Source organism: Lycium ferocissimum, chromosome 12 (assembly GCF_029784015.1).
Source record: "Lycium ferocissimum isolate CSIRO_LF1 chromosome 12, AGI_CSIRO_Lferr_CH_V1, whole genome shotgun sequence".
Taxonomy (NCBI): domain Eukaryota; kingdom Viridiplantae; phylum Streptophyta; class Magnoliopsida; order Solanales; family Solanaceae; genus Lycium; species Lycium ferocissimum.
The window spans coordinates 12,444,798-12,468,103 of NC_081353.1; the positions used below are offsets into that span (position 1 = coordinate 12,444,798).

At 34.4% G+C, this 23,306-nt stretch overlaps 1 protein-coding gene and 1 pseudogene across 38 annotated transcripts; one reads left to right on the plus strand and one right to left on the minus strand.

The window, feature by feature from the left end:
- The first annotated feature begins 1,006 nt into the window (after window positions 1-1,006).
- LOC132041071 (uncharacterized) lies at window positions 1,007-8,373 on the plus strand. 38 transcript variants are annotated; one of them, XR_009410887.1, is made up of 8 exons: window positions 1,013-1,296; window positions 1,828-1,994; window positions 2,073-2,146; window positions 2,591-2,670; window positions 3,288-3,337; window positions 4,017-4,064; window positions 4,139-4,291; window positions 6,784-7,188. XR_009410887.1 is itself a non-coding variant. In XM_059431827.1 (5 exons), the coding sequence occupies exons 1-4, from the start codon at window positions 1,095-1,097 to the stop codon at window positions 5,343-5,345; spliced, it is 402 nt and encodes a 133-aa protein (XP_059287810.1). In that variant the 5' UTR covers window positions 1,007-1,094; the 3' UTR covers window positions 5,346-5,362; window positions 6,784-7,188. The 38 variants fall into 38 exon arrangements, 9 of the variants coding, with proteins under 9 accessions (XP_059287810.1, XP_059287814.1, XP_059287813.1 ...); XR_009410877.1 differs by lacking the exons at window positions 2,591-2,670; window positions 4,017-4,064 and adding exons at window positions 7,526-7,736; window positions 7,816-8,155 and having other exon boundaries at window positions 1,022-1,296; window positions 6,784-6,919; XR_009410879.1 differs by lacking the exons at window positions 2,591-2,670; window positions 4,017-4,064 and adding exons at window positions 7,526-7,666; window positions 7,816-8,155 and having other exon boundaries at window positions 1,024-1,296; window positions 6,784-6,919.
- Window positions 8,374-16,158: 7,785 nt separating this feature from the next.
- Window positions 16,159-21,445, minus strand: LOC132040262 (ABC transporter B family member 15-like; annotated as a pseudogene).
- Window positions 21,446-23,306: the final 1,861 nt, after the last annotated feature.

A 23,306-nucleotide genomic window follows, 5' to 3' on the forward strand; every position in this document is an offset into this window, starting at 1 on the left:
TAGAGAGTACAAGTTATGTAGGCTTTAGTATAAATATTTATTGAGTGTACAATTTCTAAAGTTGTTGGTACAAGCATTGCTAGTCCTCCTTCCATGCTTATATTACTATATTATATAAGAGCAAATGTGAGGGCTTTTGTAGTCCTCACAATAATTTCCTAATTTTTTTAAAAAAATTTAATTAATTACTTTTATGTCCTGATCTTATTTATTTAAGTCAATTTTTTTGTTTTTTGTTTTTAAAGTCTACTTTTCAAAAGCTATCGAACCTGGGGACTTTTGTAGTCCTCACAATAATTTTCAAATTTTTTTAATTAGTTACTTTTAGGTCCTAATCTTATTTATTTAAATTATTTTTTTTTGTTTTTATTTTTAAAGTCTACTTTTCAAAAGCTATCGAACCTCCTACCTCATTTTTCAGGTTCTTTGATTTTCTGATTGGTGCTCGATATCCGCATTTGAGCCCAATTAATCCAGATAATTCGCACTGCATCGCGCCTATTCGGGGGGAGCGCTTCCTCCAAAGATTTTTTTTCATATCCATGTTTGAACCCCTAATCCCTGATTAAGAGAGGAGCAGCTCCATCTGCTGCATAAGTTAAATTATGTATTTGTCTTAAAAGTTCATTAACTATGTATAAATTATTTATTTAGAACCGAATAACTTCAAAAAATTAGGATACATAAGTTATAATGTCAAATTTCGTTCCAAATTTGATTTGAATTAAATAATTTCATCAAAATGGAAGTTAAAATATTAAAGGAGTGGAATGAAAATTTTGCTTTCATATAACTACCCACTTTGGACTACATAGGGTATATGATTGTTGTTGTTGTTGTTGTTATACACTTGTACTAACACAAATTATATTTCTTTAGTTAAAATATCTACTTTTATATCTTGAGTTTGGGCTCGGGCTTAGCACGGGTCTCACATAACTAGTATATATATATAATAAAAGCACGGGCCTCACATAACTAGTATATATATATAATAGAAATAATAGGAGCCTTGGTTTCGACCAAAGCTAAAACTGTAATTTCGCGCTGATCCAATTAATTAAAATAAATCACATATTCATTACAATTCTACCATGTTCTACGATCTTCTGCCCTTTGCCTTCCTTCATCCGATCAGTAGTCTACAATCTTCTCCCCTTTGCCATCCTTCATCCGATCAGTTTTCTACTGGTTTTGTTTCCTTTTCCGGTGAGTTCAATTTTCTGTAGATTCCTACTTTTAATTTGGCGTGTTCTTTTTGCGATTTCTATGAAAGAACAAGTTTGGATGGAAAAAGTTTTGATCAATTCCAAGAAATATTTGAATTGGAAAAAAAAAAAAAACATCACTTCTTTGTTCTGCTATTGCTTTATCTCTGTTTGATGGGCATTCTTACTCCCTTTGCTTAGCTGCTCATTTCTTTATCCCTTTCATTATCGTGCTATTTTATCCCCAAAAATTAGTTTAATCAAGTTAGATTTCTGCAAACTCTATGAAACCAGCCGGCTACTTTCAAGCTTGATTTTTGTTCTATTCAAGGTAACCCCATAGTTTTATGATCTAATTTTTCGCTATAGATTGGACCTCTGATTGTGCTTATTTGGATTTTGAGGTTTTGACCTGCAATTTTAAATTGGGTATTTTAGGATAGATTAAATAAATATCTGTAAGAAATTTTCGTTTGGTTATTTTTTTCCCCTTCCAGTTGACTGGCTATCTCTTAAATTAGTGATGTTTTTCATCTTTCTCCATCTTTTTTTGCTGGTGTTGTCTATTACTGACACTTCTTTGTGTTATTTTGTTGATATATCTTGTGGGTGTTCGCAGCGTTTGATCAATATCTGAATGATTATTACAGAGATAGTTTGATGATTAATATCTGGTAGATTGATCGGTTTGGTTTTGATTTAAAGTCGTGTTGCTCGATTATTGATGTTTTCAGCTTTTCTTCTTAGTTTCATTGGTTTCGCTGTTTGTTCTCAGTTTTTGAATCTGTGAGTTCTGCTGATTTCTTCATTTGGTTTTACCCAATTCTTGGTGATGGGATTTTGATATAGATTTGTTTTCCACAGGCTGCGTCTTCCTCCAACTTTTTGGGTTGCGCCTGTCAATTACTAATGCTTTTGTTATATCGGTTTCACGTAAGGTAATAACTTCTTGTTTATGATAATTCTTTCTTATAGTTGAGTAACTTGGGTGGAAATAAATAAGGCAAAAGATTGGGGCATGGGTTTTACATTGCAAAATGGTGCAAGTTAATATTGATATAGAAGATGTATTACTGGTTCATGAGGATTAGTTAACTGAAGGTTGGACTTCAGTTGAAAGAGTGATTTGGTGTAGTGTTTACAATAAGCTGATTGTGGAAGATAAAACTGAAGAAAGAGAGTTAAAAACAACAAAACAAACACTACAACGTCTTGAATTAAATAATTACAAGAATTAATAAATACTTCTGCATCGAGTAGCTTGAAGAACATGTATTGGGAGCAACAATGACACCATCATCTGAATTACAATGTAATCTAAGCCCAAATTCTCTGATTCAGTACTCAAAAATTTGATTTAATTCAGTCTTCTACAAATGTAGAGTAATGCTTGGAAAACATTTCAGCAAATCACTTGGGGGCGTATCAAGTCCATTTTCAAGACTTACAGCTTCCTTCAAGGGTAAAGGGGATTCAACAGAAAATTCACCACATTTTTTTTTTTGTGAATATTTGTGTTTATACGAAGTGGCTAATAGGCTATTTCCACAATCAATCATTACTGAACTGCATATAATTTCTTAATGCACACAGAAATTCATAATTGTTCTGTTCAAATGCGGATATATAGACGAAGTTATAGCTACGAACTAACTGTAGTTTCTATGATATATATATATATATATATATATATATATATATATATATATATATATATATATATATATATATGCAGGGATTACCGAAAAGAAGTTTACTCGGTTAAGCAAATGTGTTTGTTGTATATAATTGCTTCGTATATTGAGTACATTGACTTGTTAGAAACATTTGAGTAATTGGCAATATAGGTTGATGTGATTGAAGAAACAAGCAGAGACAAAACATCTGTAAAGGCACCAATCACCAAAAAAAAAAAAAAAAAAAAAAAAAAAAAAAAAAAAAAATCTGGAAAGGCCTAATTTATTGTCACGAAGCAGCACTCTAGCAATGCATTTCTAAATTTCAAAAACGCCTTAATTTCCTGTTTGATGCTTAGATCAATAACGTAATTAAGTAATTACTGCTTATGTTACTTTGCAGGAGGTGTTTCCTCTGATAATGTCAACACTCTAGAGTAGAAATACTCTTATGTATGATGCTACTGCTATATCATAAAAGAGCTTTATCAGTGTTATAAATAACAGATTCTTGATGCCGCTTACTGTTATTTAACCTACATTTGAGGATATTATAAAATTTTGGCAATGGTTTTTATCGGTATTAAACTTTCAACAGTACTTATGTAAGGGCGTTTTTTCAATCCTACAATTGAACAACCATCACATAAATAAGTATCTAATTGAATTGAGTTATGTGATTTACATCAGATTTATTAGAGAAGTGGGAAAAGAAAATATCATATCAAATAAATGAGTTTCGTTCAATGGAAAAGCACTATTTCTCATCTGTCAACTAAACTAAGAATACTTTCACTGCTCTTGGTTTTCATACATGCAATTGAAACTCGGAAGAGGTAATTCTTGTGTAGGCTACTTTATATGAGAAAGAGTTGCGAGAAACAAATTGTTTTTCAAATAGAGAACATTCTTTTGTTTGAATAGTTTCCTACTATGAGCTGCTCCAGAGAAAAAAGGCGCTGGTGATAAGATGTTTCAAGTAGGATATCTGGTTAAACTATATAACATTTTTAGATGAAGATATTTTGAGTGGATTGCAATTGACATACTCATTCTAATTGTTTATATAATAATTCTTTTGCTGGAACAACTTCCTAATTTTTCTTTACTCTTAATTTTCTCTTGGTTGAAGATTTAGATCTCATGTTTCAGATGGATGCGCTGTTTGCTTGGTCTACAGGTGTCTTATTAATTCTTAAAAAGTGCTACAATAAAAATATCAGTACAAAATTAAACTTGAGCCTTTTTTTACAGTTGTGAACAATATGCACCTTAGTTGCTCTTCCTCAATGTAGCTTCGAGCTTACTCTCTTAGTCATCTGTTAGAATTCGTTACAACAAGAAGCTCCGATTTGGTTGAGGATGCTGCGATTGGCTGGTGTTCTTGCTGGGTATTCTAACGTACAGGTTTGTTCCTCTTTTAATTTTGTTAGCATCCTTTTTTTCGGGTTTATCTTCATAATTCTTAATTTCATAATCCATTGATTGGCGTGTGTTAAATGTAACCTTGAAACTCCATTTTTAATTCTAACCTTGCCGTTTTATTTAACCGTTAGAGACAGAGGGACAAACGAAAGCCCATACATCTGATACAAAAACAATCCCTTCGGATTTTATTGTTGGGTTCTCTTCCTAATTCGTTTCTTCTATTTTTTTTTTCTTTCGGTGCTTTTTCCTGGGTTCCCTTCATACTCTCTAAGTAGACATTTGGCCATGAAAACCAAAACAAATTCACTTTATTTGAAATTTTGAAGTTGGAGTTGAAGATAGAATTGATTTTGGTCATAGTTTTTGCAAATAGTACTTGGTTGTTTGAATGTAATGAAAGTGAAAAAAGTTTTAGGTGTTCTCCAGTTGTATTTGAAATTTTCATGGCTAAACGCTGATTTTTAAATAAAGTTGATTCTTTTTTTTTTTTTTGGACAGAAGTGAAAAATTCTCATGGCCAAACGGGTCCTTAATTTTGTAATTCCATAGCTGTTGTGAGCTAAATTTGAGGGGGTGACTCGAATAGATAACCATAAAGAAACATATCATGGTATATATAAATTTAAATTCATTATCTGTATACCTTTAATTTTGGTTTGCCTAAAGCTTTCGTTTTACTATTTCCTTTGGTGTATAAGAATTGACAAGCAGAAGCTCCCTAAAACTTTTGTTACTACTTACTACAGCCCATCATTGCTCTGTGAAACTTTGGGTGTGAAGCTTGAATATCTAATAGTGTATTGATGCGGGTGCAAGAATATAGCTACTCTACTCATATATACTTGATCAAAAAAAAAATATAGAGATTCCACACTCATGTGGAGCTTACTCTTGCTTGTAGCTCTGCACGATGGTTTTTGGATCAGTAGACCAATTCAAAGGTGCATTTGTCAATGATGATCAAAGTGGAGAATGTTATGGTCCTGATTTGTGTTTCATACATAGATATGTCTATTATCCGTACATGCAATGAAGAACTATCTACACTGGGTATGTTAATGTTGTTGTTGGAACTATCTACATTTTCATGAGCGTCGAATTTTCTTGATTTCTGGCACCTGTGTTACAATCATTTGTCAGAAATATCCATATAGAAGGCTGCACAAAATTAAAGCCATATAGAAATATCCAAATATCCGGTGTTAGAAAATTAGTAAGGCTGCACAAAATTGAAGCCAGAGGACACAGAGCACATATAGAAGGAAATGAAGATGAATGGACGACACATGAATTTTTGTAATAATGAACAATGATGCTTCTTTCTGCATATTCTATGTTAGCATTTTTCCTATGTTGATTGATATTGCTTATATGTTTATAAATTCAGAACTAAGGGCATACTAGACCTTTCATAGTTTTCTTATACGTGCCTCCTTGGCAGCAATAGCCACGTAGCATATCCCATCTTCTACCGCTAGGTTCCATCGGCATTCTAGTGTTTTCTTCTTCCTTTTCCATGTTCTTTCATATCATCTTTTGAGAAAAAGTATAGAAAATTGAAGTGGGCTTGTACAAATCCAATTCGTAATTTCCGTGATGGCATCCTCTGTGAAGATGGGTACTCTCTCTTTCTATTTCTACTTGCTTATTTGCTATTTTTCAAGAACTTCACTTTTCTATAAGTACGAGATTAGTTCCTGTGGCTTTCATCAATTTTAGTTGGGATGCTTTATATTGAGACATGGAAAGCTATGATCCTATTGACAGGGGATTTTATGATTTAGACCTAGGATTCGAAGATGGATTTTAAAATGGTCTAAGATTTGATGCTACCTTTTTATGGGTTCTTTTCGGGTGAATCTAAGGAGTACAACTCTTATTCAATATGTTCTGTGTTTTGAAAATGCTATTGAATTTTCATTTTTGAGTGTCTTATTCCTGAATTTCAGAGTAAGCATCATTCGCACTCTAACTTCTCTCTGTTTCTCCGGGTTTTACTTTTCTCCTCACAATATTTTTTTCCATGGTAATCCAATAAGATATCAATTCTTCTGAAGCAGTGCCTCTGTAGGATAAATATGAATGTGCTAATATTGGTTAATAATTTGATCTAGAGTTTTGTTCTTGTAGTTGTATATTTCTTTCCAAAAATAATTATTTTTTGTATTGATAATGCGGTTCCTCTTGTTGAGCTGCATGTTACACTATGACATTCATAATGCAGAACATGAAATTCGAGTTGAAAAGAGTCATAAAATCCAAGAAGTTGAAAACTATAAATAAGATAGTGTCGAGATCAATTCTATTCACTTTTAAGTTAAGCTTATATCTTCTCTCTTTTACATTTTTATTTTTTAAGAATGTGTTGGCGTCTTTGCCAATTGTAGTTACTTAATTTCATGTCCATTAATCTAATAATTGCTCTGTGGAGAAATATAAGTAATTATGTTATTGCCTTCTCTTCTATGCAGAGTTTACAGAATTTTGTGATTTTTACTGCTCACTGCTAAGCATGGGAATTGTGCCAGACCAATGCTATGCGTTTCCGAAATCCAATGGAGAAAAGCCATGGAAACATTAGCATAAACAACAAACAATATGAAGACGGTAAACCTATTGCTTTACGACAGAGCGTGTTACTTTCGTACTAAATTTTCCCCTTCCCTTAGAATTGATATTACTTTTGTGAAGTTGGAAATTTTATGTCTGTTTTGGGCTAGACTTACAATCCCCACTTTCATTACACTATTCCATTGTGCATATGGAACTCTCAAGCCATGTAAGATTGTTGAATTGACTATTATATCTTGTGCACATTGAATTTCTTCCCTGCTAATGAGTTTCAGACGTTACATATAAATTGCAGTTGCTCTTTTGTGATGCCTTAAAAAATTGTTAGAATAAATACATTACAATGGTTACCAAAATGTGAGTCATAACGCCCAAGAAAGTTAGACTAAAGCTTGTATAGCATGCGTGTTTCTGGGCTTCTATTTGTAATGTGTACTTATCTTGTTAGCTCGAGTTCACAACTGTATATTGGTATAACAGTAATACCTTTGTGCTGATACACACATGAACCTTTACTATAAGTTGTCCTTTAAACTAATGCATGAGAACATTTAAACCATATTCTGACACATTTCTTTGTTCTATTTTAAATTTTTATGTACTTGCAACTTTTGTAATATGAGACAGTATATGTAATTTCAGATTCCATTTTGACATGACAAGTTAAAAGATTTGAAGTAGCTGCAATATTTTCATCGATTTGTCAAGAACTTATAATATCCTAATCGCTGCTGAATGTTTCACTATCAATCAAAGAAGTTTTTGAATGGTTTAGTTCTAGAGGTATTGATTCATCTCCTCCAACTAAAAAACCACTTATTGGATGCATGGATCTTAGAGGTTCCATCTACCGGTTCCATCTAACTGCACGTTAATTCTCAATGTTCATTTAGTACTTCTAATGGTGTGCTCAGTACAATTTGTCTGCTCAGGATGCTACCAAAAACTGTATTCACAATAATTGCCGGAGCAAAGAACACTGGTATAAGTTTGGTGGATAATGATGCATCTGGTCTATTTCTACATTGTCCTAGCAATATAGAATGTATGATTTATGGATGGATGGATGTATAGCTTAGAGAGGACAAGTAGTGCAAGTTCCTCGAGGCATTTACACATTTCATCTCTATGCTCATGGTTGGAAGCATTTAGCATTTACATTGGATAATAGAGTAACCTGCTGAATAATAAGTTCTTATTATCTCATTCAATGATGATAGAATTTTTCTAGATCTCAGCGATATAATAGAAGTAATTGTGTGGCTTTGTGAAATGCAGGAGAACGAGAAACTACCTGGATTGCCATACTACTTGTATAGCCATACCATTTGGTAGCATTTTCTGCAGGTTATGGAAAGTGGTAGAGGTCTTCGCATGTTTTAAGCCACAATTTATGTTCTTCTAAACTTCATAATTTGTTTCGACCATTTATGTATTGTTATCTTGCAATGATATACATATACGTATCTATTCTAACGCCAACTTACATACATCAATTTTATTTATCTGGAAGTTCCTATCAAAATGAAATTGATCAAAAATAATTTCAGCTTTCACAATATTGGCACGGGCCATCTCTATCTAGTTTCTATTATATATAAGCCCCGTAAAGGGACGAACACAGCTGCCCATGGTTGTACCGTGGTCTTTAAAAATTGTACCCGCATTAATTTCTTGTATCATGAGCTATAAAATTTGTACACTTTATCCAACTATTTTTATATCCAATGTAGACGTGTGTCATAGTACTTAATATTTATTCCATTCTCATGTATAGACGTATGCACTTTAAATTTAATTCTCGAACACATTTATTTCCTCTGTGCACTTTTATTTGTTCACTTTTGACTTTTCGTGTTTGAGCTGAATATTTATTCTCTTCTCATGTAGACATATGTAGTTCAATTTTAATTCTTCTACACAAATTTATTTACTCCATACATTTTAATTTGTTCACTTTTGATTTTTAATATTCTTTGAGAATTAATAAATCTCACGTGAATATATGTCATAGTATTGAATATTTTTTTTTTCTCATATATACACGTGTGCACTTCTATTTTAATTCTCTGACACATATTTATTTCTTTCGTGCATTTTTACTTGTTCATTTTGATTTTTCACGTTATTTAAGAATTAATAAATGAAGAACTCCTTTTGTCCCATATTACTTGGCTACATTATTATATTTTACTTTTCACGTTCTTTAAGAATTAATAAAAATGAAGTATTCCCTTCGTCCATATTAACGTAGACATGTGTCATAGTACTTAGTATTTAAATTCCTTCTCATGTATAGATGTGTGCATTTCAAATTTAATTCTCCTAATACATTTATTTCTTTCGTGCATTTTTACTTGTTCACTTTTGATTTTCCATGATCTAGCTGAATATTTATTTTCTTTTCATTTATATAAATATGCTGTTCAATTTTAATTCTCCTACACAAATATATTTCCTCCGTGCGGTTTAATTTGTTCATTTTGACTTTTCACATTCTTTGAGAATTAATAAATCTCACGTAGATATATGTCATAGTACTGAATATTTATTTTCTTCTCATGTATAAAGGGACGAACACAGCTTTAAACAGCCGTACAAAAAGCTTCACAGATTGTACCCGCAATGAATGCTTATACCATAAGCTATATAACTTGTACACTTTACTCAACTATTTTCCTATCTCACATGGACATTTCTAATATGTCATAGTACTTAATATTTATTCATTTCTCAAGTATAGAAGTATGCACTTCAATTTGAATTCTTCGACACATTTATTTTCTCCGTGCATTTTTACTTGTTCATTTTTTATTTTTCATGTTATTTAAGAATTAATAAATGAAGTGCTCCTTCCGTCCCATATTATTTGGCCACATTACTATACTTATAGAAATAAAAATGAAGGACTCTCTTCGTCCATATTACTTGGCCACATTACTATACTTATAGAAATAAAAATGAAGGACTCCCTTCGTCCATATTACTTGGCCACATTACTAAAAATATATGTCTAATTTTCTATTCTATATTTATCTTCTTTTCTATTTCTATTATTCCCGTTTTCCTTCTTTGTCAATACTTTAAACGTGAAGAGAGGACGAACAATAGCAATGCAAATTTGTATCAAAAGTTATTTTAATGCTCCTAAACATAACTTGTTCACTTTTGACTTTTCACATTCTTTGAAAATTAATAAATAAAGTATATATTATATCATAATATCCATACTTATTAGTATATAGTCTCAATAGCTTCAGAAAATGATTTGAAAATGAATAATTAATGTGAAGGGTAAAATAAAAAGAAGAATTTTTTCCCTTGATATGTTAACGTCGACAAGTAAAAATAAAGGGAGGGAGTGACATTTATCCCCGTTTTCCTTCATTGTCAATACTTTACTTATTTACTCTCCTTTGCAGTCTCTGATTATTGTTTCTTTACATTTATAAAATGTATTACTTTATATTTTCATTTCAGAATTAAAATTTCTTGATTAATCATATAACATATATATTTCTAATTTTGATTTCTTCGTAACAATTAATATAAAAAATTATAATATATTTCTTAAATAATTTAATAAAAATATTTTAATCCAATATATACAACAAAATAGTTCTTATGTTTGGATCTGAACAGTTACTTAATTGAAATGGATACCTGTCGGTATATATATAAAATATTAAAGAATTTAAAAGAAAAAATTTAGAATCAAAATATTAATTTTCCCTCATATTCTTACTAATTTTCTTTTACATCAATGAACAACTTTTATTGTCATGATAATGATAAAAAAATCCGACTCTTTCTATCTCAAAGACTTTTAATTACAACTAAAGTGATGGTACCTAAAATACATTTTGTATATATAGCAACAATTAGAATGTTTTTACAAGTTATTTTTAAAATACAAACTTTAAAGATTGACTAATTAAAGTGAATAGACATGTTCGGCCCGTGCATCGCGCGAGCATATATTGCTAGTCTTTAAATAAAGAGGAAAACTCAGGCTACCTAACCCTATAACTTTTTTAATATAAATAAATATAACACCTCGCCTTTAACATTTGTACTGCATATTTTTTGCAAATGGCGTCTTCATCAGTTCCAAGTTCTTTTTCCTTACTCTATCTTTCTTGGCTTTTGCTTATGCTGCTAATAATACTAATAGCTCAAGAAACCCCAATAGTTGCACCTACGAATACATTTTCCATTTTGGGGATTTGATTTCTGATACTGGAAACCTAGCTCGCATACCTGATGCAACCATAAGTTATCGTGCAGACCTATATCCTTATGGTCGAAATTTCTTTGGCGAACCTACTGGCAGATTCTCTGATAGTCGTCTATAGACTATATTGCCAAGGCTCTTAACCTTCCCTTCTCAATCCTTACTTGGAAAAGAAAGCTTCGTTCAGATCACATGGAATAAACTTCGCAACAGCAGAAGCTACAGCTCTAGAAAACCGTTTTTTTAAGCTAAGAAATATCAGCATGCCGACATACAACAAGTCACTTAAAATTCAACTTGACTGGTTGACAACCTACCTTAAAACCACATGCAACAAACTATACGAAATTGTTCAAAAGTTCTTGGAAAGTCTCTTTTTATGTTCGAAATTGGAGGGAATGATTCTTACCAAGCATTTTCACAAGAAAAATCCATTGATGAAGCTAAAACTTTTGTCCCGCATATATAAGTCGAGGCCATGGTAAAAGGTATTAGAAAGGTGATTAAATAGGGGGTAAACGTATAGTGATTCCTGGGAATTATCCAATTGGTTGTTTCCCCTATTACCTTACTAAGTTCTCAAGCTTGGACTATGAAGATTACGACGAGTTTGGATGTTTGAAATCCTACAATGACTTCATTATTTATTACAATGATTATTTGGAGGGGCATATATCTTTACTAAAACTTGAAAATCCGGATGTTGCGATTATGTATGGAGATTATTAGGGTGCGTTTAAATCAATTCTTGATCGCCCGGACTATTTTGGATTCGACGAAAAATTAATCATTACTGAAAGCATGCTGTGGAATTGGAGGTCCATATAATTTTGACGAGGATAGAGCGTGTGGAACATATGACGTTCCAGCTTGTTATGATTCGTCAAAGTAATTATATTGGGATGGTCACATCTTGCATAAGAAGCAAATTATTGTGTCGCAGAGCGCATCAACCGTGTCATCTTAAAAGAATTTCAATGTCATGTGGATCTCAGGAACCTATCAAATTAAAAGGACATACTATTGCGTGTATTCTATATATAAATCGTAAAATATGATCTGTGTCATGGCGAAGAAGTAATATTATATAGGAGTATGTAACTATGTATTTATTCTTCTTGTAACAATTGAACTAATTAAGTGACTATACAAAAAAGAAAAAAACTATAATTGAGTTAATTACGTGCAACTAGGAGAAAATGGAATGAGTTATCATCAATATTACGACATGCTGTAGGGCTGAAAGCTGTTTACTTGTCATATTCTTATTTAAAGACGCAAAGATCAATGTATTGGTGATTGTTTTGTGTTTTCGGTGTATTTCAGCTGAAGAAGGAAGGCACAAATGGAGCTAAGAAAGGAAATGGAGAGAGCAAAGGGGTCGAATCTCTGTTATATGTGTTATCATAAATGATAAAACATGTACAATTACAATTAATGTGATAATGTGTGATATTTACTCTCTCCGTTTCATATTACTTGTCCACTTTACTTTCTTAAAAGTCAAACTATATAAACTTTGACCAACAATTTGAGATATATCATTTCACCATATTAATATGAGAAGAATTGCAGCTTGTAGTACTTTTTGAATAACTAAATTATAATCTTAAAATATTGAATTGATTTAATCCAATTTAGCTCCAAAGTTTAGTCAAGTTTACTCTCGAAAAACGAAACGGAACAACTAATTGGAGCAGAGTATCATTCTCCTAACTAATTCTATGTCACGACCCAACTAGAGGGCCATGACGGGTACCCAGACCTAACCTACCGAGCACCTCTTGACATACAACTCATAACCTTATCTGGGTGGACCACAAAGATAACTCATAAATATCATAAGCTAAAACGGCGTGAGTCCACAAGTTAAATGTACATCTATATGATCATCATCAACTATGCCCATATGAGCAAGCCGACAAGGCTACCAAAATGATATAAAAAAATATGAACCGATGAGGTTACAGAACATCTAACTATATACATCTGTCTACGAGCCTCTACATGGAGTGCATAGAATCATAAGGACGGGACAGGACCCCGCCATGCCCATATATACACAAAAGAATAATACCAGTTGAACTGTAGCTCCAAGACAAATGGAGCGCTCCTGTAATGTTGTCACGGCGACCTGGTCCGTTCGCTCTCTGTCTCCCTGCGGGTATGAACGCAACGTCCATAACAAAAGGACATCAGTACGAATAATGTACTGAGTATGTAAGGCATGAATAACAACATAATAAAAGTATGAAAGAAGTATAAGATAGGAGAAATAACCTGTACATTTGTTTGCCTCTTAAGGTGGAAACCTGCATGCTTAGCTTTTTAAAAAAACATTTCATACATACACAATATAAGTGTTAGTGCTGCGAAACGTGTAGCCCGATCCATATATCATATCATCCTGCATTCAAGGCATTCCGCGTTCGGGGTATCATCATAATCTGCCCACTGCAGTGGTGTGCACATCTATGTGCCTGCCCGGCCAACTATAGCACCGCGCGGTGTGAGAAAATACATACAGATATATAAAGCATGCATGAGAGCCCGAATAAAACGTTACAACTCAATCGGAGTGACATAAGGTCGGTAAACCTCTGCTGTATCATTATGGAATCATCATCACCGCTATATCTCACCTTGAAAGAACAACTACCATAAGATGAGATCAACAACAATGAATAAAATCAATAATCATGGAACAAGCTCACTAATATCATGAGAACATCAAGAACTATAAGCTTTGGTATCTTTAGAAATGTAATCACCATCATCATGGAGAACATTTATCAACAATATCATAAGAACCTTGAGAATCATGAGCTTCTAGCATTTGTTTGGAACAAGGACTTTATGGCTATCATGTGTAGGTTCACAACAAAGGGATCATGCCTTAAGAAAGAAAGGGTTAGCCTTAACATACCTTGTCTCCTTAGTTATACGGATCCCACGAGTCCTCGTACGCTCTACAAATGATTATCTGCAACAAACGAAGTATCAGTATCAACGATGGGTTCATAACTTATAAGGGAACTCATTTAGACGTTTTGTCGAACATCTTATGTGCATAAGTTTCATGTAACTTGTTTTACTTGATCCTATACATATTTTGCCACCACAAACTCCCCACTAGCTCTTTTCCATCTTCACAACTCACTTAACATTCCAACATCTTCATACTACAACTCTATTTGCATAACTAGCCCAACAACATCACAACCATATCAAGTCTAGAACAATTCATGACTCAAACATAGCTAAGAACAAGTTCTAGCACAATTAAACTTTACTTTCGCATGTTCTCCTTCTCATAACTTGTATAAAGGCCAAATAATACTATAAACATGAAGATGGAGTGATAATCTTACCTTCAATCACAAGGATCACTCTAAATTTGAAATTTCTTCACCTCCAAGAGGTCTCCAAATTCAGTACCACAAGGGGGAAAACAATCTAATGATGATTATGGAATTCTTCATGTTAAAATCACTTGGTTTGCCCTTGATTTTGGTCTTAGATCATATGAAGACTTGTAGAGAGAGCTTTGGAAGTGTCTAGGTCCAAAAATAGTGAAATAATGAGTGAGGGTCGAATTGGGTCTATTTATATTAAGTCTAGAAAATTCTGGACCGAAACAACCTGCAGCGAGCTTTGCGGGGTCGCATAGCGTGCTCTGAGAGCTGCATGTCATGTCGTAGACCTTGCAAAATCATCAAAATTTTCCGTCACACTATGTTGTACCTTCTGCGTCTCTCAAACATGGTCTGCATCTCGCTGAGTGTGCCCTGAGAGCCACATATTGCGCCATAATGTGACATTTTGTCGAACTTTCGCTGAAACTTAACTACGATGATCCGACAAGTCTTAGACCCTCCCGAAGCTTACCAAACATGGTTTTACTCTCTTATATACCCAAGATGGACATGTCTTATCTATCCTCATGACCTCGAAAAATTAGTCCTGCTTCCCAAGACTAGGACAACTAGTACTCGGCGAAACTCAACGTACAAAAATGCGAGGTGTAACATTCTAATTATTAGTTAAACTGTTTAACAAATGTAACTGCTAACTAACAAAGAAGAGTGTTGATTTAAGAAAAAAGTGAATCTTGGACCATAATTTTCTTTTTCTATCTTTTCACACTATCTATCCTATGCGGCAAAGATTAAAAACTGTCTAAAAGGAATGAGGGAAAGATCTTAAATACAAAAAGGAAAAATACAGAGATAAACACCTTAACTTGGCCTCAAATAGCAACTCAACATCCATCTTTGAAAATGCACATCTAAACACGTTAACTTGGTTTAAGTTGGCCACATAAACAGAATACATATATAAAAAGATTCACGGTTGTTTCGCCTTCACTCACATCACTAATTAATCTCTTTCTACTTTTTAGGTTTGTGAAATCAAGTTCTTTTTAGTTATTCTATTTATCTGATGATAGGAGATCAAAGGGACATGACAAAGACAGTACGAAGAACAACAGATATAGTACTCTCCGGGACAAAACAAACAGAAAGGAAAATTTGAAACTTCATATAGTTAGCTTCTTCCATAATTTCTAAAAGAAAGCTAAGGAGAGTTCCCAAATTGAAATTTCATCAAGGAGAAATAAGCTCCATTATGCCCGAGAGCAAGAAGCTGTGAATGCGATCATTGCTCTACAACCTTTCCATTATTTATCAGAGCTATGGTGCCAACCCTATGTGTTGTTGATAAACGATGAGCTTCAACTACACATGTCCTACCAACCAGGGGCGGATCTATAGTAGCGGATGTGGGTTCTTGGGAACCCCCACCCGCTACCGTAAGTCCTATTATTATATTGAAGAATATAGTAAGATATAATTATTTTTAGTGTGGAAAACATAACAAAAACATCTGCTGGTTCCATGGCAAAAGAGGGACACTGAAGCGGATTTTGAACCCCAGGTATAGGGATCGATTCCTGCTGGGCTCATTTTAAAAAAAAATATCAATTTGCTTTTTTTCTTCTGAAAAGCAGAAACCAACAAACAAACCACAGAGACCCAGCAAAACAATAACCCGCATTTTTTTTTTCATTTTTTAAAACATTACTAAGTCAACAAAAAAGAATCAACCGATAAATTATTACTTTTACCCAAATCCCAATATCTCAAATTAAATTTGAAACTAAAACAAATGAGAAACAAAAAAAGCTAGGGTTAAAAAATGAAGTATTTGAAAGTGTACCGAATGAAGTAATTATTGATCGTTTTCAAAAGATGGTAGTTCGTTGAGTCCAATTGTAATGATAATGTAGTTCATTACTTTTTATTTATATGAAGAATTTCAATACTCATTTTTTGTCTGATTGTTATTGCATGTTAATTTTTTTTTTTTGGGAACTCACAATCTTAAAATCCTGGATCCGCTTCTGCTACCAACCATCATCTTCTCCAAGGCTTCCTGTACTAAATTCTCGGAGACACTGTCAAGTGCACTAGTCGCCTCATCCAAGAGAAGTATAGCTGGATTCCTTACTATCGCTCGCTCAAGGGCTATCCTTTGCTTTTGCATTCCTGAAAGTTGAACTCCTCGTTCTCCACAATAAGTTTCATATCCTTCTTTCATAGAGCTGCATCACAAGATTACAAGATTAGTAAGAAGTAGTTTGTTTGGTTCACAATTAAATTTACAGCAACTATATCCATCCTTTATTCATAGTGTTTAAGTTCGACGTACTGACTGCGTAAAAATATTTTACCCAATCAGGTCAATTATGAGGTAATTACAATTAAAAGTATGATAAGGTCATTTACGAGGCAATTATAATTAAAAGTAGGATAAGCATTAATTTGAAGCTTGTAAAAATGGTAACTAACCTGTTATGCTAAACCATACTGATAAAAAAGGCAGCCCGGTGCACTAAGCTCCAGCTATGCGCGGGATCCGGGGAAGGGCTGGACCACAAGGGTCTATTGTACGCACCCTTACCTTGCATTTCTGTAAGAGGCTGTTTCCACGGCTCTAACCCGTGACCTCCTGGTCACATGGCAGCAACTTTACCAGTTACGCCAAGGCTCCCCTTCATGCTAAACCATACTGATAGTGTAACATGTATCCTGATTAGTACAAAGAATTAAGTAAACTCTTTTCCTTCTAGTTATCTCCATTTGAAGCATTCATTCACTAGCAATGCTTCACTAAAGGTCACATTAATTATTTCGCTTGAAGTATTATTGCATATTTTTGACCATACTTCCCGGCCCAAGTATACGATAAATGTAAACATAATCTGCAAGCTAAGTTAGAAATGGATTTATTGAACTATTAATTGAAATATTCTCTAGAATAGCAACAAATAAGGAAAGTTCAGTTTTGTAGCTTGATACCTTATAAACTCATGGGCATTAGCAAGAATTGCAGCTTTCATGATTTCTGAATCTGTAGCTTCCTCTTTGCCATAAACGATATTTTGGTGAATCATTTCAGCAAAGAGAGTAGGTTCTTGACTGACTAGAGCAATTTGTGATCTCAAGCTTCTCAGGTTGTAGCTTTTGATATCTCTATCATCTATCTATACTAGTCCTTTCTTTGGATCATAGAATCTTTCGATCAGTCCAATAATGGTGGATTTTCCTGATCCGCTGTATCCAACAAGTGCTACTGTCTTTCCAGCTTAAATTTTGAGGTTCATGTCATGGAATATCACTTGTTCAGGCCTTGATGGATAAGAAAAGTAAACATGCTTAAGCTCTATCTTGCCTTTTATGGGATTTTTCACATGAATCCCTTGAGGGTCCTCAGGTGGAACCTCACTTTTCCTATCTAAGATTGTGAACACTGATGATATTGCACTGCCACCTCTAGCCAAATCAGAACTCATACTCCCAGCATTTGCTATGTCTTTATCGGTGCTCAGCAAAATGAAGAAAACTTGAAATAGATGTTTCGCACTCACTAAATTTTTGTTCATTAGTCTCCCACCATACCAAAATGTCAATGAAGTAGAGACCGCGGTCAAGAACAGAGAGAAAAATAAGACAATGCCTGATAGCCATGATTGCTTAACGTTTTCCTTCTTGGGGCCTTTTTGTGTTTCAAAGATGATAAGAGAATGCTGTGATAGTCCTGTGATTGATCACTGCTTCACTTGCTAACTGGTTTCCTTCATTCTGCACCTTTTGGGACTTTTGTGACATTCTTTTCATCACAACACTCCTCAAGCAAAAGCTGTTGATAGAAATTAAGCGTCCACTAGAACAGATGAGGGACCAGGTACCTTATCTGTTCCCTCAAACTAAAATAGGAAGTAAACAAGACACAATGTTTACGTGGAAAACTCCTTGCTCAAGGGATTAAAAACCACAACCTACCCTAGCAGGATTTCCAACTTCACTAACTGAGCAATGTCTTTTAGATTACAAGCCTTTTGCAATCAAGGAATTAGCCTACTAATCTCTCTCCTTACAATACCTCTATTGCAAGCACTTACTTGACTACCTCTAGCCGAGAACCAAACTAATTCAACTACCTCTAGCTGAACTTCAACTCACCATAACTAACTATAGTTACGTGTCAACACAAAAAGCTTAATAAACCAAATACCTACAAAAGCCCTTCTTAAAAGACGTGTAGGTTTACAATATATAGACCAAAAGATAAAGACCAAATAACCTAGGACTTAAGACTTCTTCAGTATTGGGATCTGGTCCTTGGAGTTATTTAGTCTTGATCTTTAGAGCTCTGAGAAGGCAGTGACAGCTACTCTTTTCAACAATGAGAATGATATGTTTTGAGTTGCTAGGTCAAACAAATGCCAACATGTTTTATATTGTGGGTCGAGTGCGGAGCGCGAGACGCATGTGACATAGATAAAGACATTGCAATGATCCGTCTATCCTGCTGTGGCTCTGCAAGTCGGAATAAAGGTTGCCAGCCTTACAAATACGTCATAAGCCGTACAATGCCTGGGACTTGATCAAGGACCTGGTCCCTGATATGTATGTCAATCATCAAAACTCATAACTCATCACTTGTGATAGTGAAAGGTTGTACTGAAATTAGTACAATTCCAATCCTCCAGGGGATGATCAATCCGAGTCCAAAAGCTCTGGAAGCACTAACAAGAACCTGAACGAGCAAGGACATTCGATCTCCAACAAGGGATCGTGCCATGTTAGAATCTATTGATAGCCTTGAACAAATAACTGGACTTGTATTCTCATCTTGGTCATACCATCCAACCTCTAAGGTAAGCAAGCTAGAGAGCATTTTTTCCCGCAGCCTCTTTATCAATCGCTCTCCCATCACAGCGAAATTGTAATGTTGTATTAGATTGGCAAAGAAGCTGATGATACCTATGTTAGAAACATTAAGCTGTAAAGTTTGGCCTCTGACTTCAGTTTTGAGCTGTCATTTATCATATACGTCGAGACAACAGATCCCAAACAAAAGGCAAAAGCTGGTTGCAATGCACCAAAAATAGCAGCTCCGAGACATCCCAGTAAGGCACTATTCCACTCTGGCGCATTCATGCGGAGTAAACGCCAAGTTGAAGGTCTTTGATGGGTGGAATTATTCATCTCTGAGGACTCATAATCACTATCACAGAAAGAGTATGCTTTTGGGACAAAGCCGCTTGGCTGTTGGGGTGGAGTACCGACAGGCTATTTTGCCAACTTGATCTAGCAATGAATGGTGATTTTGGAGTATTGGCATACTTCCTCCTTAGGTAGCTTGTTGTCTCCTTAGAGCGATATGGACTGTCTGCGTGATTGCTAGATGTGGATTGCTGTAGCTTTACCATGTTAAAGTAAACTCCAACTTCTCCTTCATTTATCTGCATCAGCTTATCATGAGAACCTATTTCAACAATTGTCCCCGACTCTAGTACTGTTATCTTATCAGCTTTTCGGATTGTAGTGAGGCGATGTGCTATGACGATAGTTGTCCGTCCTCGTGAAACTTAGTCAATGGCCTCTTGTACTAGTCTTTCTGATTGTGCATCCAAAGCACTTGTAGCTTCATCAAGTAGAAGAATTCTAGGATCTTTAATTAATGCCCTTGCTATAGCGATCCTTTGCTTCTGACCTCCCGATAATTGAAATCCAAGTTGTCCAACCTGAAATCCAATTAAAAAGCAAATGGTATTCAGCTTTAAAGAGCTAACTGAAATAATATCAAAATAGATAGTATTTTGCCTTACATGAGTATCATATCCATTTGGTAGGCTAACTATGAATTCATGAGCATTTGCAGCCTTAACAGCTTCAATGACTATTTCCTTCGAAGCTCCTTCATTTCCAAATAAGATATTTTCCTTTATGGATGTTGCAAAAAGAGCAGGTTCTTGATTTACCAACCCCATCTGAGATCTTAACCATTGAAGTTTCAGTCTTTTGATCTTGTGTCCATCAAGCAAGATATCTCCTTTCACTGGATCATAGAACCTTTCGAGCAAAGAAACAATTGTAGACTTGCCAGAACCACTACCTCCCACAAGACCAACAGTCTTCCCTGATTTCACTTTCAAACAAAATTTTTGTAGAACTTGGACTTCTGGTCTTGATGGATAACTGAAATCGACCTCCTTAAACTCAATATCTCCTCTTACGTACGCTAAAACTCTCCTCTTGGTATCTTCAGAATCTATCTCAGGTTTCCGATCAATCAGCCCAAAATTTTTGGAGGCAGCTGTCATCGCCTCTATCACGATCAAGAGGTTTGGAAGTGCAGCCATACAAGATCTAACATCACAAAATACAAAGGCATTTCATTGTCAATACATTTAACTTAGATTATCTTTTTTTACTAAACATTAACCATGTTCATGCATAAGAAGAAGTGCCTAACAGTCCTCCAAGAACCAAAGAGACAGCTGATATAAAAACAAGGCCTCCGCTTTCTCCTCCGTTTGTAACAAGAAGACTCCCTACCCAAGATTCAAAACTCCGAGCCACGTAAACCATTCCCATGCTTCCAATGAGCAATCCTTTTGTGAATCCTTGTTTGACACCAAGCTTCATGCTTTCCTCAAGAGCATGGCTGAATCTTCTTACTGTTTGTCTTTCCCCGACATATGAATAAACTGTTCAGATCGATGAGATTGATTGTTCTGCAATGCTCCCCGCTATCCCATAAGTATCCTTCATCTTCATTGACAGTTTCATTAGCAAACTCCCAAATACTACCCCTGGAATAATGAAACCAAGAGAGAATGGGAAAGAAGCTAGTGCTAGTCTCCATGAAAGAAAGAAGGCTACAATCAGGCCACAAATGAATGCTGAGAGGTGAGCTAGGCAGGTTGGAATCTCCAGAAAGGAAGAAAATGATGAAAAAGTAAAGAAAACAATATATTCTAATCCATACGCGGATCTAGGCAGTTCTGTCTTTTCATCAGAAGAACCTGTTGCTTTCTGCACATGCTATGTATACGTATGTGAAAAAAGCATTCGAAACGTATACTTATAATAGGATCACACTCATTCTTAATCCATTTACTCTAAATCCTTGATTCCATCTGTTCCAATCCTAATAGAGAAATTATAAACAGAAACACATTTTGCCAATTATACATACCACCATTAAATAAAAATTGTGAAAATAGTATCCTTCTGCCTAATGTTTAAGTATACAGTTGTTTTCTTCAGATAATGAAAATTACATCTAATATTGGGAACCTAAAAGAATGTTATAGTTATACAAAAGAGGTTCTATCTGACACTTGCTATTAGTAACTTCTTTATATCACCTCATATGAGGAAATTATCTTTCAAGTAAATTGGTCCACAATAGATACCGACAGCTTTTTAATTATGTTTTCCAATATTGAATTAATATCTGTGTTGAAAGATCAAATCTAATACCTTCTCGGCAATGACATCTTGGAATATATGAGTGTCAGTAGAAATGGTTGAGATTACTTGAAAGGTAGAGGATGAAGCATCTTGTTTTTCAATGAAACAAGAAACCAACTTCTTGCATTAGTTCTGATTTCAAATATTCCTTCCTGATCCTAGATGTTTGTCTCTCTGCTGTTCTTGTCCAAACAAAATCCTTCTGTACAAACCAAAAAATAAACAATTTTTTTAAAATTATAATCTTCCAATTAGGGAATGTGAATCCAATATAACAAAAACGAAAGATGTCTTATCAGGAGAAATGAAATTCTTCTAACGTCCAAAATTTAAGAAATATTAGAAGAATGCTAAAACATATGCAAAACTCGAAAGGGTAAAAGTACAAACCAATGAAAGCAGAGACTCCAACTCCAATTGCAACATAAAGTAGCTTTAATGCGTACTGTTAAGAGGAAGATAAGAAATCTTGAATAAGATGTCAACAATATTGGTAAGTCAAGTAAATTAAAGCCTGTGCTATGTGTGTGGACTCAATTATTTACTCATTGATTTGTCTTCTAATAGTGTATTGTGTTTTCTCAGCTTCCTTAATTTGGAACCGTAACAACACTACCAAGAATGTTTCCCTGATTAGAAACAATCGGATTCAAAAAATGCTGAAATTTTAAAATGTTACCACTAAAACCTTTTCTGACTCTTTTAAACCCCATTTGCCACTACACTAAAAGCTTCTTAAGTTAATGAGATTCAACAATAAATATATATTCATACAATAAAAAAAGTTTCACTTCTACACAATAGTTTTCCGGTCTTGCAAGAAGTATTCAATTAACCACTCTTCCCCCTGTAGGCGAATGTCATCCTACCAGTGATTACACTACGGACAACCATTTCTAGTGTTTAATCCTTGTAAGCCATTGGGACAATAAATTATTTTACTTATAAAGGGCGTGTTTGGTATGACGGAAAATAAGTGAGTTTTCTACTTATTTTCTTATATTTGGTATGCAAGTCGAAAAATGCCATTTAAAGAGCATTTTCATATATTCAAAGCAACACACTATGAGGTTTTTGAATTTGGAGTGCAACTTCTTGTGGTGGAGGGTAGGCGGGATGGGAGGTGGGTAGGCAGGGGTAGTGGGTTGTAGGTAAACATTTTTTAAAATATTTAGCGCAACCAAACAAGGAAAATAGGAAAAAGAATTCCGGAAAACATTTTCTGTCATACCAAACACACCCAAAGTGTTTCGATTGTGGAATATAGATGAAGGGGACAAGCTAAACTCAATGGAATAACACATTCTAAGACTTACAAACGATAAAAAAATTGTTAGAGATTCATGCACATATTATCTGG

What these genes read in the sequence shown, in the direction of transcription:
- LOC132041071 (XM_059431826.1), top strand. Translation starts at nt 1,095, where the DNA reads ATGTTCTACGATCTTCTGCCCTTTGCCTTCCTTCATCCGATCAGTAGT. An exon ending in TGGTTTTGTTTCCTTTTCCG is followed by an intron (nt 1,210 to 2,072) that starts GTGAGTTCAATT and finishes TGTTTTCCACAG; the next exon opens with GCTGCGTCTTCCTCCAACTT. An exon ending in TTTGTTCCTCTTTTAATTTT is followed by an intron (nt 4,313 to 5,213) that starts GTTAGCATCCTT and finishes TCTTGCTTGTAG; the next exon opens with CTCTGCACGATGGTTTTTGG.